Below are 13,499 nucleotides of genomic sequence, written 5' to 3'. Positions count from 1 at the left end.
ATTTTGAAATATTTCCTGGAAATCTTGTGTTGACTAAAAAAATGTCATGACTTTCACTCGACTCCGAAAATATAAATTGTATTCTGCTCGTGGTCCTGGAACCCACCAAAATCTGCTTCGAATTTTGCATTGAGACGCAACAGTGCTGTATGTCTCTTTCTTCTTAGCTTCACTCTCGTTTTGCCACACAGAATTGTTGCGTCACAATGTCAAAACTCGATCACAAAGCAGATATTGGGGTTCCAGGACCATGAGCAGAATAAAATTCATATTTTCGGAATCAGTACAGCGTCAGCTTTCCATTGATACTCGTTTTATCGAAATTATTGCTCGGCCAGCCGGTCAAAAATGGCCGTAGAGTTGCCTTTGACCAAATGAAAAGTGTGACGTAGGGCAATTTCACTGAGCCGTGAGATTTGCTTGTGTCCACACCATATAGGACACTATGGTAATACCGTCATTGTCATGTCAAGTCATGTCCACACCATATAGGACACTATGGTAATATTGTCATGTCTAAACTCTATATACTAGGCTTACCATATTTTGGAAATGTAAAAAGAGGACACTTTTTCAGAAATTTCAGAGAGGAATTCTCAAAAACCGGTAAATTTTTCCCACTTCGTGATCGGTTGACTAAAAAAAAAGGTCATCACTTCCGCTCAGAGCTCAAAATAACGTTATTCTCTCCACATTGTCAGGTGGATGACTAAAAAAAAAAAAAGGTCTTCTTTTCGCTCAGAGCTAAAATCACCGCTTTTCCCTCCGAAATACCCGCCGGAGCTTCACTTCTGCGCTAATTTGCGGCATATCACTCGCAATTTCCTCTATATCTGACCTAAATTTTCAAAAAAGAGGACAAAAGGGCGTCCTCCGAGGACACTTTCAAAAAAGTCAAAAAAGAGGACAAATCCTCTTAAAAGAGGACGTATGGTAAGCCTACTATATACCATATAGGCGGTCTCAAACATGTCTTCAATCTTTTCAACCCGTGTTTTCGTATGCTGATTAGTGGTTTCTCATAACGTACTGTGATTTGAAATTGTTGATTAGAAGGTGTAGAATATCATTTTACAATATCACGAAACTCAAATAATATCAATTCACTAAAAAAATGTCATATTGTTTTGATTATCGTGCGACATACATCGCAATGTACTCTTGTACACTGGTACTATGTACTTTGTACATGTACAACTGGCATCAATGGTTCTTTGATTGATTGACTATGTAACCCAGGGGTCCTTAAAGTTACTTTATTAAAGTGCGGGCCGCAAAGGGCATAATTTTAGGTGGCGACGGCAACAGATCGATCTTGTAATATGTATTTAATATTTGTTGAATTTCTTGCAATATAAAAATTTATCCGCGCTTTTCGTAATGCACATATCCGAATTAAGTCACTATCTTGGGTAGGCCTATTATAGCCAATAAGCGAGACACGCAGAAAAGTCGTTACTACAGCATGGCTTGATCATAAAATGTGCTGAGCTGCTGACTTTTGTATTACACTATCGAATTCGATAATTACACAAATTGTTTTGAATTCATGATAAGATTTGTCCTTCCGATATTGGTTTCTCTGGAAAACACTGTCGAAAACCGTTGGGATACGTTAGTGTAGGGGTGTACAACGGGAAGTTGCGGGGCTATCAGACACATGTAGGCTACTTCGAGGCCAAGTCCTTCCGCGCCTGGACACCAGAGATGAGCGGATTTAGAATTTCGATTTCCTAATCCAATCCAAATCCGAAGCTTCAAATCCTAATCCAAGACCTAATCCAGAATTTTAGTATATTCAAGTCCATGTCCATTGTCCAATCCTAATCCAATTCCAACTTGAAATTTCAGAAAAAATGCTAATTCATGCAAGAGAGGAATTGGAACTTTTTCTTCCACAACCAACAATTCTCTTCATTTATGATAACTTCTCATAGGGCGGCACCTCTCATGCTCATTGGCACCGACCGTAGTGTAGTGTTGTACCATAAGTACAATAATCACTGATCTGAATACAATTTGTCGCGATTTGCCAGGGCTGTAACCAAGTCACAAGGCTCCGAGTCGCAAGTCAATCTCACTTTTATATTTTTGACTCGAGTCAAGTCGAGTCATTTTCAATTCCCACCGAGTCAAGTCCGAATCCAAGTCAGCGAACAGAGGATCGAGTCCGAGTCATGGTATTATGACTCGAGTCCGAGTCCAAGCCATTGTGTTGACTGCTCAGTTTCCAGTTAAAGTCTTCCTGAACCCACTTTTCTAACTCTGTTAGGTGATATTGAATGGTTCGCATTTATAATATATCAATTTTCCTCACTTTTAGCAGTTTCTGGTCGCATTTTCGAGCACCAGTACCAACAAACGAAATCCCAATAGTGCGTTGGCTTCGAAATTACAATGAAATGTCGGTCTTCGCCGTCTGAATCTCGAGTCAATGACTTGCTTCGAGTCATGCGCATTGACTCGAGTCCAAGTCGAGTCACTACACAGATTGACTCGAGTCGAGTCGAGTCATTTCCGTATTTTGAGAAAATGACTCGAGTCGAGTCAAGTCATCCGAAAATCGTGACTCGAGTCGAGTCATGACTCGAGTCATTACAACCCTGCCATTCGCCACACGACATATCAATGTCCCAGAAAATCGATAAGTCCAATCCAAATCCTAATCCGTCAAAATTTCACAAATCCTGTTTTTTCAAATCCTAATCCGAATCTATGCTCATTGCTCATCTCTGCGACACACGAAGACATGAAGTTTAGGTCAATAAGGTCGGTGGCGATAAAACCTTGGCTAAAATGTACCTTCGCTAGTTCCATAAAACCATAGTTTGTAAAGGCTATGATAAAACCGTCGATATTGATATGTCCGGTCGTCGAAACAGTCGGCACTGAATAGTGTCCCGTCCTTGGAATCCGGCGAGTAGACAGCTGCAGTACAAATGCGACGCGCAGACTGCAGAGCAATATAATGCACCCCTATTTTGAATCGCGTCCGTCAGAAATGTATCATAGGGTTACCATACGTCCTTATTTAGGAGGATTTGTCCACCTTTTTCAGGTTTTAGAAAATGCCCTCCAAGGACGCCTAAATGTCCTCCTTTTTGGTAATTCGTCCTCCTCTAGAGCTAAGAAATGGGCATAAATGACGCTAAATAGGAAATTCGTATTCCGAACGAAAGTGACGACCTTTTTTTTAGTCAACCAACCACAAAGTCGGGAAAATTTACCATTTTTCCGAATTATACTCCTCCTTTCCCGATTCCAAAATATGGTAACTCAAATCATAGAGCTGCTTTGGGTACAACTGCTGTCTGTGCGTTCTCCATGTTATGAATACATGCTCGTAAAATCGTAGAATACTAATATTAAAAATGCATTTTTTGACGTGTGAGGCTTGGGTCGCGAGATGCCACCGGTATAATCAGTGAACTGTATCGAGAACCAAGCTCAGCGGCTATGATCGATTGGCTCGGTACGTATATCGTTAGCAGCTTCCCTGCTCCTTACTTGTACTTGCAAAAGGCGCACGTTGGCAAGTTTGGTACGGTAATAATTTTCAGTACTGAAATTAAGCTGTAGGCACCGGTATGCTTTCTTTTCACGATATCGGTCTGTTTTTTTTTAACGGCGGGGAGGTGATTTATTTGCCGGACTTATATAGTTTGATGCCTAATGCTTATTAAAATATATCATGATATACCGGTACATGCAGAGAATGGCACTGAATAGTGAATGATATGCGCAAGACGCAAGAGCGAGTCGACTGACATATACTGAAATATTATCGGTATTTCGATTGTCGAATCAAGGAAACAGTAAACAAACAGTCTCTCTTTGGATTCTACCGTGCCACTATAGGAACAGGAACAGTCACAAAATAACACCAACATGAATACTATGCATTCCGAATATGCGTGAAAAAGATGACTAATAATTTGTCATGGACTCAGGTGCTGATTAAACTCTGACAATTGCTGCTCCAGCAGTTATATTTGCTTTATTATTTTGCCCTTATGGTAATTTCATGTTTGATATAACAGAAAAAAATCGACAGATAGAGTAGAGGCCATAGCCTCACCTCACTAGCCTGATACGATATGTCTTTGAATCTTGAAAAAATTTTAAAAACGTACCGACGCATCGCCAAGATTCCAAGCGAATCAAAAGCAAAGCTGCTGAACGGCTTCAACTCCCGGTACAAACTTGAAAGCACTTGGCAGGAACGAGACTTGGAGAGGTCGGAAAATGTATCGTTTCTAAATACTACCGTTTTCGGATTCCACGGACCGAATCTTGAAATTCTAGCCAAAATTCCTGGAGACGAACTCAGCAAAGTACTGCTGTCGTCGTATTCCAATTCCGGCGACCAGAAAGCTGTAATCCGTGAGGTAGTGTCGAAAGATTCCAGCTCCCAATATTTGGAGGTATGGTCGGAAGGAAGAAAAATCGTCAATGTTAACTTGAAAGACGCGGACAAGCATGGTGCCGTGATATCTAATGACCAATTCGCTTCATTCCAATGGTCTTATGACAATAAGAAACTGTTATATATCGCCGAGAAGAAGGAGGCAAAGAGCTGTTCGTTCTTCAACATCAAGAAAAAAGATGACGAAAATCCCGGAAATGAGCATGTTTGGAAAGAAAATTGGGGGGAGCAACTTGTTGATGCGCATTGTCCCACTCTGTGTGTGTTTGACATTGAGAAAGAATCGGTCTATACTTATGAGGATTATATTCCCATTGGCTTCTCTGTCGGTCAGGCTTGTTGGGTCACCGATAATCAACAAGTGGTTTTTGTTGGCTGGAAACACGATCCCTACCGCCTCGGGTTGATATATTGTCCTGTCCGTGAAAGCAAGCTTTTCCTGCTCAACACTCAGAGTCACGAATGTTACCAAATTTCGGACGACAGTGTAGCTGTTAGATCGCCACGTCTTCACCCTGACGGAAAGCGTGTGTTTTATCTTGAAAATCAGATTGGTGGACCACATTTCCAATGTTCGCGGTTGATGTGCGCTGTGATTTTGGGAGATTCATCGTTCTCTGTGAAAACAAGCGTTGTGGTTGATATCGTGAAACAACCCAACAGTGAAGACGTCTTTCAAGGAATATATCGGATTCTGTTGCCGGAGAGGTGTTTTTCACGTGATGGATCTTTCCTGTTTATGTCGTCCATGTTCCGCTCACATTTGAGCGCCGTATCCATCAAACTATCAAACGGAGACGTCACATTGCTCACAAAAAGCGGTTGGTACCGTGTATTGGACGTTCATGATGATATCATTGTGGTGAGTCATTCAGATCCAATCACGCCTCCGGAATTAGTAGTCGGAATAATTCAAGATGGTATCGTGGATAAATGGCACACTGTCTTGAAACCAAGTGCAGACGTAGACGGCATGTCTTGGGACGTGCGTTCTTTTGTTCCAGATCTTCCCAACGTTGAGTACCCCAATGTGTCTCCTGAGTATATTCTTTATTCACCGACCGGAGCGTTGAACCTTAAGACACTTGTCATGTTCCCGCACGGTGGTCCTCATGTATCAAGTCCTACTTGTTTTACACACTCGATCGTGGCACTGTGCAAACTTGGCTTTACGGTGGCGCAAATAAACTATCGTGGGTCGGCTGGATTTGGGCAAGATGGCATTGACTCGTTGCCTGGCCGTGTCGGGAAGCAGGATGTCCACGACGTGCAGCAAGTCGCGAATATACTCAAAGACACAGGGGATTATGATCGTGTTCTGATTACTGGCGGCTCTCACGGAGGCTTCTTGACCCTCCACCTCATCAGTCAGTTTCCAGACTTTTACTTGGCCGCTTGCGTGCGAAATCCGGTGACTAACATGGCGATTATGAACGGAACTACTGATATTCCGGATTGGAATTACTGCGAATCCGGGAAGATATTCGAGTTCGACAAGCTGCCAACGGCCGACGACTACGGCGTAATGATCGAAAAATCTCCGATTTCGTTGCTTAAAAATGCGAAAGCTCCATGTCTGATGCTGATTGGAGATGTTGATCTTCGAGTTCCGAAATCGCAAGGCCTTCAGTGGGCTAACATGTATAGAGCGCTTGGCGGCATTTGCAAAGTGCTGATGTACAAGGACAACAATCATCCCATCAGTAAAGTCGAAGCGGAAGCGGATGCCTTTGTGAATATGGTTCTTTGGTTTATGAAGCATGGCAAAATTGCGAATATTGACTGAAATGTTGTATTGCAGTCTGAATGGATAAACTATTTACATATTCATTGTCAAAGTTTAGCTGTAATTTTCCTGACTGTTCCATTTCTGTTTGTACTCTGTTCGATAAATCATTATAGCATCATCTTGGTATTCATCACGATAATTATGGCATTTATATATATTGTGCTGAGCCAAGCTGACCAGGAACCAATAGTCACGAATGTCACTAAATTTTGTTCTGTTTATCTTTTTCTTTATATTTGCAAGTACGATAGACTGCTTATCTGGGTTCTTTTCGTATAGAACGGTGATCAGTATCGATAAGTATGAGAAATACCCTCAGTGTTTTACTGTGCACAACACGGTGCTGTTAATGACATCACTTGATTGTACATGAAATCCCGTAGGATCATAAATAGATTACTCTGCTGTACCTAGTTCAGATTATGTCGGTTCGCAGATTTCATTTCGATAATTACAAATGGATGATCACCGCATCTTTTCTTTTCCAGCATTATGATGACTGTAACTATAAATGACAATCCGTCTGGGAAAACGGCCAAGAGGAAGCGTGTCAACAGGAACAAGAAAAAGAATTGGAGAAAGCATGTCGACATCACAGATATCGACGAAGCTTTAGAAGGCGAAAGACTGGAATTGCGTACTGGCGGAATCATCAGCAAGAAGGAGGACCACGAAATATTTTTTCTCGACAAAACCGCCGGGCAAGATAACAAGACCAAAGCGAAACGATGGCAAAATAAAAGACTGAAAGTGGACGAAATCATAACTCCTCGACCGGACCTTGTAAAGTCTGCCACTGCCGCGAGTAAGCGAACCCTGCGCAGGCAAAAAAGAGCCACCGAAAAAAAGGAGGTCAACTTGTCGAAGGGTTTAAAAAGGAAAAAGTCTACAGCCAAGGTCATTTCGCGTTTTGTTCATGGTAGCACTTATTTCGAGTCAACTGTATTTGCATGTAGGTTCCGACGTTCGATTTATGGGCCAGCGATGCCAAGGATCTCTACGATAAAGAAATCAAGAAAAAAGACGTCCACAAGTACACCGAGAGCGTGAGCGGTCATGTTAGCTACACCAGGCCCAAGCATCTCCAATCGAAACCGTGTGAAAAAGTTGAAGTGAGTCAACTACGTGCGTAATTGATACAGCGTGATTTACCTCCGTATGCTTTTGTCCAGCAATACAAATACAGGAACACGCCGGCTGTGGAGGTAGCTCAAGCCGGGGCGTCGTACAATCCGACTTACGAAGATCATCAGAATTTACTGCTACAGGTGGGCGAATTTAAAGTCTGTTAGTGCTATTGACCGAGTATATTACTGGGCCTCTCCTTCCAGACCATGGAATAATGTAGTATCATCCCGTAATGTAATCTATACTGTGGTGGTCAGTAATATACTTGAAGTACTTCTACTTCTCAGGATTGCTCGAGTGGCGGAGTGTGCCTCGCCTGCCTCCACAACTAAAGTGATTTAGACTACTTTCACCTAAACTTACAACAGATTTTGCAGCCAAACTACTTACTTTGAAATTTAGTTTTCGTAAGGTGGAAAGTAGTATTTGGATACATTTTCATCATTTTCATGGGTGAATTGCATTGAGTGGGAGATGTAGACCCTGTATGTCGGTAATGGATAATGGATAACAATTTCGAAAATCGCGCCGATATTACTCTTTCGCCACGTTTGTGATTCCATGTTAACAACTGAACACGCATCTATTGCAATTTTGTAACCGGCGATTGATACTAAAAATAGTCCGTGAAGCCCAATCTCAATCTACTTCTTTCAACTGCGTTTTTTGAGCTGCTTTCGTACATATATATTTTACTTGTAGGCCTACTGAGGTTTGGCATGTCTTGAAATTGCTTTACTTCTACTTTCCATTGGATAGACATTTACCGTGTTACTTTACTTGTCCTTGAGAACCAGAAGGACTCAGTAACAAAGTAGATTGCTCAAGTAGATTTAGCTTACTTGCATAAACTACTCAAGTTGGAATGTTTTTGAACTATTTCCATGTTTAGGCCTACTTGTTTCAGGTAAAGAAAAATTACTCACTTTTGACAATTTTGATTTTGTCAAGTAGAAAGTAGCTTTGACGTATGTTTATATCGCCTTATGTATGAAATTGTCATAACAGCTGGGTGAAATTAGCCCTGTGCAATGATAACTGAATTTAGTTTCGAAAATTGCCCTACTTGGGTCATTGTTCATTTTGCCTTAGTCGCTAAGATGCACTTCGTGCTTTTGGCAGTAGAAACCTCCGATTAACGTCAAAAAATATACAACCCTTTGACAAAATCAACTTCTTTGAAACTTGTTTCTCTAGTACTTTTCTGATCGTTTCTACTTCGACTCGTGGCTAGTTTGACGTCTCTTGTAAATTGCGAAGTCTACTGGTAATTGAGTCGAAATTTATGATGTTACTTTTTCTCGAGTACTAATTCCGACTACTCTTAAGCCAGGAGTAGACGATCCGTACGGAGCGGATGCGTTTAGTGGGATTAGTGAGTTGGTGAGATTGCGTCATCGCAAGGGTAGTAAATACTATTCGCTCAGCCGTGACTGTCCCGTATCGATGATCACCACCTGCACAGTTGTGATTGGTGGGAATATTCACAAATGAATATTGAGCCTGACATTATAGTCATGTTGGTGTTTGAGCGTGAGGGTTCATTCTTCATTGGTTTAGAAGTATGCCTCGTTTTAAAAAAGTGGTTAACATCTCAAGCCTTAGGAAGAAAAATGTTAAACTTTTATGTGTTCTGGCTGCTGCCTTTATGTCTTCCCAGTTGGATTCTGAATGTTAATGTGTACAATGCCGAGCATGGAAATGATTTCGCATACTTTACATATCTTCTAGGGATGGTGTGAACCTCTGAAAGGTTCAGGTTCGTGTGAACGCGAACCTTTTTGAAAGGTTCTGTGTGAACACGAACGTGAACCTCGTGACGTCATATTGCTAATTACAACCCTACATTTCAGTGAAGTAATAGCCTATATTAATGTACACAATACCTAGCGACTCGGGCCACATAATCCCACAATGCTGAAGTACATATTGACGTTTTAAACGTCACCAAATGTATAAACTATGGGGCACTCAAATGATATAATAGTCTCATAAAATCATTGTCTTCCGTCGCTTTGCCAACAATTTCGACGAGGACTTGCAAGGGAATATAAGCTTACGCCTTAACGGTCCAGGCCTGACCGTGAAATGTCTTCAACGTCTGAGTATTGCTACGTTGATATTGAGCATAGTGTAAAATGTATCGGTACTTGCTACCGATAATACCCCATTATCATGTTATACAGCAGTAGCCAACACGCCAATCGCACGGATTTAGTTTTTATGATACAATAAACATATGAAGTCAAGATTGACCCCGTACGCCTGCTAGATTTTTTACACCAGACAACGATGTCAATTTCATTGATTGATTGAATAAGCATCATTCGCTGACTACATGCAGTGTATTTCGCTCTTGATGTTGTGTGATTGCGGGTCCGTCTCATAGCAGAGAGTCACTAAATATTCACAAACTGAAATCTGGATTTTTCGAGCAAACTTTTGTAACAAAGCAAGTAAAATTTTTGAGCTTGTCAAGGTGCATGCTCGTTAAGCGTTTATTTTTTATCCTGCCAGCGCTATGCATATGGTGGCCCACAGTTGAGATGCGATAAATTTCAACCAAAGATGTTATAATGAAGTGAAAGTTATAATATATGAAAAAGGTTCATGGTGCAGAACCTACCAAGGTTCGTTTGTAAACGTGAACCTCTAAATTTCCAAGGTTCACACACAGAACGCGAACGTGAACCTCACGTTCACACCATCCATAGTATCTTCAATCTTTATGTCCAAATCCCTGAACAATATCACGCCAAATTTAGTTTCTGGCTACCTTGTTAGTGTCAGTGTGATTGTGCAGCTCTGGATAGGGCTGGGCAAAATCGAGTACCTGAGTGATTCGATTCTGAATCACGTAAAATGCTTCGAGTCGAGTATCACTCATTATGACGTCATATCAGAATATTATTTGTCAAGTTCGAATATGTACCTTCTAAGAGACCACAAAGAATATATTGCCTGTTATCTATCATATTAAGGATACTTTGTTATTTTTTTCGACCATACCGATTTCATTGCACTTGGTGACAATATTGTGGGATGATCATGACTTCGGAAATGTGCTATTTCCAGTAACGTTCGTAGCTTTGTACTTCATGTTTCGTATGCTACGATACGGGCATACGGCAAATCAAGGTTTCAAGGCTTCAACAGTGAAATTAGCATAAACTCGTTGATCGTTGATAAACACCTCGTTGATAAATCAACTTTCAGTGGTGAGGAGCGTATAATTTCAGTACTCGAAAAAATCGTCTTTTTCTACTCGACTTGAATCATTAAAATTAATACTCGATTCAGATTAGAGCACTCGAATCTTCGTGCCCAGCCCTAGCTCTGGACGACTATACACAGCGCCGAGCGGTAATTAGAGTCTCATCTTCTATATTATTCATTTTGTTTTACAACTGAAAACAGCATAAATCACATGATTAAGCACTGCAACTTCAGAAAGTGTGATGTCCCCACCACTAGAGACCTGCTGACGCAGCTGAGCGGATGGAAAATACTCGGAAAAGCGACCGCGTGCGAGTTCTCACACAGTTCTGCTCTTTCTGCTCCTCATTTCTTCCTCGTCCCTCGTCTCTCTCGCACGCATCCGTTTGAGAAGAGAAAAAGGGAGAGAAAGAGACGGACTCGTTTACGGATCGTCTATCCCCGGCTTGACACCACCCCCGTTAAGAACCAGTGATTCCTAGTTGCCTCCGAGTCTGAATATAGCCTGATTAAAGTCATTGTTTCTACTATGTGGGTATTTGCCTCAAACGCTTTTGCCACGTGTTTCAGGCTCACATGGTAGAACTCGCTAAAGAAAAGGCGCAACAGAAAATCGAGAGAGCCCTGCACGTTCCGTACGAAGAGCTGCCGGATATAGGAACGCGCTCGCAAGAGATGGCCGAAGGTTTGTTTGACGGCGAGAAACAAGAAAGCGAGGAGGAGCTGGAGGAAGAGAACGCCGAGACTGTTCAAAACCCGCCTGTTCGGGCTATCGACCGGAAAACGACGAGGACGCGAAAACGGGAGTTGAGGGAAAAGCTTGAGAAGCAGCAGAAAGAGGAGGAGCGGTGCAAGAAGTTGCGGGAAAATGAGGTGCGAGCGTTTGGTGATTTGTTAAATTTTGTGTGCAAGAAACCTCGACGGTTACTTTGTAGTTACGAATTTATAAGTGAACGTGGCCAATGACCATCAGCTTTATATAATCGGTCGTTACTTCCCTAAACAATTAGAATAGGCCGCGGAGGTTATTTCAGTGACTCCTAAAAGTCGGCGATATCGCCCCCTTCGTGGGCAATTTTGAGAGTCGGGAGCGATAAAAAAAGTTTTGTAGCAGAAGTAGCACACAAGCAAGACTAATTGAGTAAATACAACCAACTAAAATTATACGGAAAAGTAGCAGGAGAAGGTTACTGATGACCTCTAGTCTTTAGGGGTGTGATTAGCCGAAAAAGTTTGGAAACCGCTGGGCTATTTATTTCGACTGGTTTTGTATAGTATCAATAGGAAGTTGGGGCGATTATATCAAAATGTTTCACTGAATTTGAGCTTAAGTTGTGATGTACTGCACTTGTATGTATTGTATTTGGGTTAGGTTAGTGTTATGGTTGATTGGGATTAGGGGCTGCCAATTGCCGAAATCACTGGTAACTTTTTCTACCACTATGATTGTTAGGATGTCCGTCATTGTAAATGTACTGAAACTTGAATATACATGAGCCTACGAGTTACATCACAGGTGTTCCGCACGAAAACATATCTCGCCGAAATCAAAGCCAGAGACAGGAGGAACGCTGAGAGGAGAGAACTCAGAAAAAAGAAAACAAGACTGGTACGTCTGCGCAGAGTGAACACTCGTACTTGAACTTTTGATGCATTCCACGGCGTTTGCAGGTAACCCTTTCGAATGTGAAATTCGTGGAGCAAGACATCGAAGTGAAACTGAGCGACGAATTGAAGGGTTCCCTTCGAGAGCTGAAGCCCGAAGCCGGCTTGCTCACCGACAGGTACAAGAGTTTCCAGAAAAGGTGCGGGGGATATGTCAGTCTGCGTTTCGTCTTCGTTTTTAATCATTTGTTTTGATCCTTCTTTAAGAATGATCGTCGAGCCTAGGTGCAAGCAGAATAAGCCGAAGAGTAAGAAAAAGACCAAATTTCAAGAGAAAAGGAGCTTCAGGGAGTTCCAAGGTTGATTACTGGCGGTACTGCACAGGGATGAGTAGTACGGTGGCACTGTTCACATTCTGCGTAGTACGTGGCTGTTTCAAGTCTCGTACGGTGCTATCTTGTGTGATCGTACAATAAATCTTTCATTTGGTATCTGTGAAACTCTAGTTTTATGGATTCATGCGGGTGAGGGAATATGTTCAGGCTTCTCTTTGAGTGGTCCGACAGCAGACTGGTCGAAATGCGTCACGTTACTTCGGCGGCGATGTTATTTACAGTGTCTATGCTGAGGAAGTTTTTAAAGCAGAACTACATACTTTTGTTTTAGAGTTTGTGAAGTGACAAGTACCGAGTTTATGGATGGACAATCATCACATTCTCAAGTGACATTGCTGTGAGGGCAGAGCGATGCATACAGATGAAATCTTGAAAAAGTGCATCTAAGGCGGAGATCATACAGTTAGCTCATCTGGGAGATTGGTAATCGTCGGATTAAAGCCGTTAATCTTGACAAATAAAGTTGTATAATAAATATTTCGCTTGAGGAATGGAATATCACATGTCGTCTGGTGTAACTTTAAATCCTGTGAGCTTTTTAATCATGTGATTTGCTTTCTTTCAAACACTCTAAATTTATGATCCCTGCCAATGTTCCCTCTAATTCTTGACTAGTCTGCGCGCAGCCGCACACTCACCAGCTCACTGCGCGGTCTCTTGGACAACAGTCCGTAGCGAGTAATTAAAATGTCATCACTTCGGATTTTTTGTGCGCAGAGACCTTGTCTGCTGCTAGTTTCGTTGCGCTCTTGCGATTTCAAACACCGCAGTCTGGTCACTGACTAACAAAAGGTCTGGTACATCCCATCCCAACCTTCTCCACACTACTAATTTCTGCCTGACGTAGCTTTGGCAAGCCTTACAATCATTATTACTTGAAATCGAGGACCTATGCTGAAAGCCACCGACGACCCCACACTTACTGAGATATTAGCTTCTG

At 41.9% G+C, this 13,499-nt stretch overlaps 2 protein-coding genes across 2 annotated transcripts; both read left to right on the top strand.

The window, feature by feature from the left end:
• The first annotated feature begins 3,988 nt into the window (after window positions 1-3,988).
• LOC145433926 (acylamino-acid-releasing enzyme-like) lies at window positions 3,989-6,703 on the top strand. The gene has a single exon (XM_080311180.1). It carries the CDS (start codon window positions 4,098-4,100, stop codon window positions 6,210-6,212), a length of 2,115 nt encoding a protein of 704 aa, XP_080167306.1. The 5' UTR covers window positions 3,989-4,097; the 3' UTR covers window positions 6,213-6,703.
• Window positions 6,704-6,707: 4 nt separating this feature from the next.
• Window positions 6,708-12,664, top strand: LOC145433930 (ribosome biogenesis protein NOP53-like). The gene is made up of 7 exons (XM_080311184.1): window positions 6,708-7,112; window positions 7,172-7,327; window positions 7,388-7,483; window positions 11,130-11,432; window positions 12,076-12,168; window positions 12,231-12,364; window positions 12,432-12,664. Exons 1-7 carry the CDS (start codon window positions 6,708-6,710, stop codon window positions 12,526-12,528), a joined length of 1,284 nt encoding a protein of 427 aa, XP_080167310.1. The 3' UTR covers window positions 12,529-12,664.
• Window positions 12,665-13,499: the final 835 nt, after the last annotated feature.

This window comes from Botryllus schlosseri, chromosome 2 (genome assembly GCF_051294905.1).
Source record: "Botryllus schlosseri isolate E-star chromosome 2, Bs_hap1, whole genome shotgun sequence".
Taxonomy (NCBI): Eukaryota; Metazoa; Chordata; class Ascidiacea; order Stolidobranchia; family Styelidae; genus Botryllus; species Botryllus schlosseri.
Note: the sequence above shows the minus strand (reverse complement) of the source record. Positions and strands in the feature narration are given on the sequence as shown.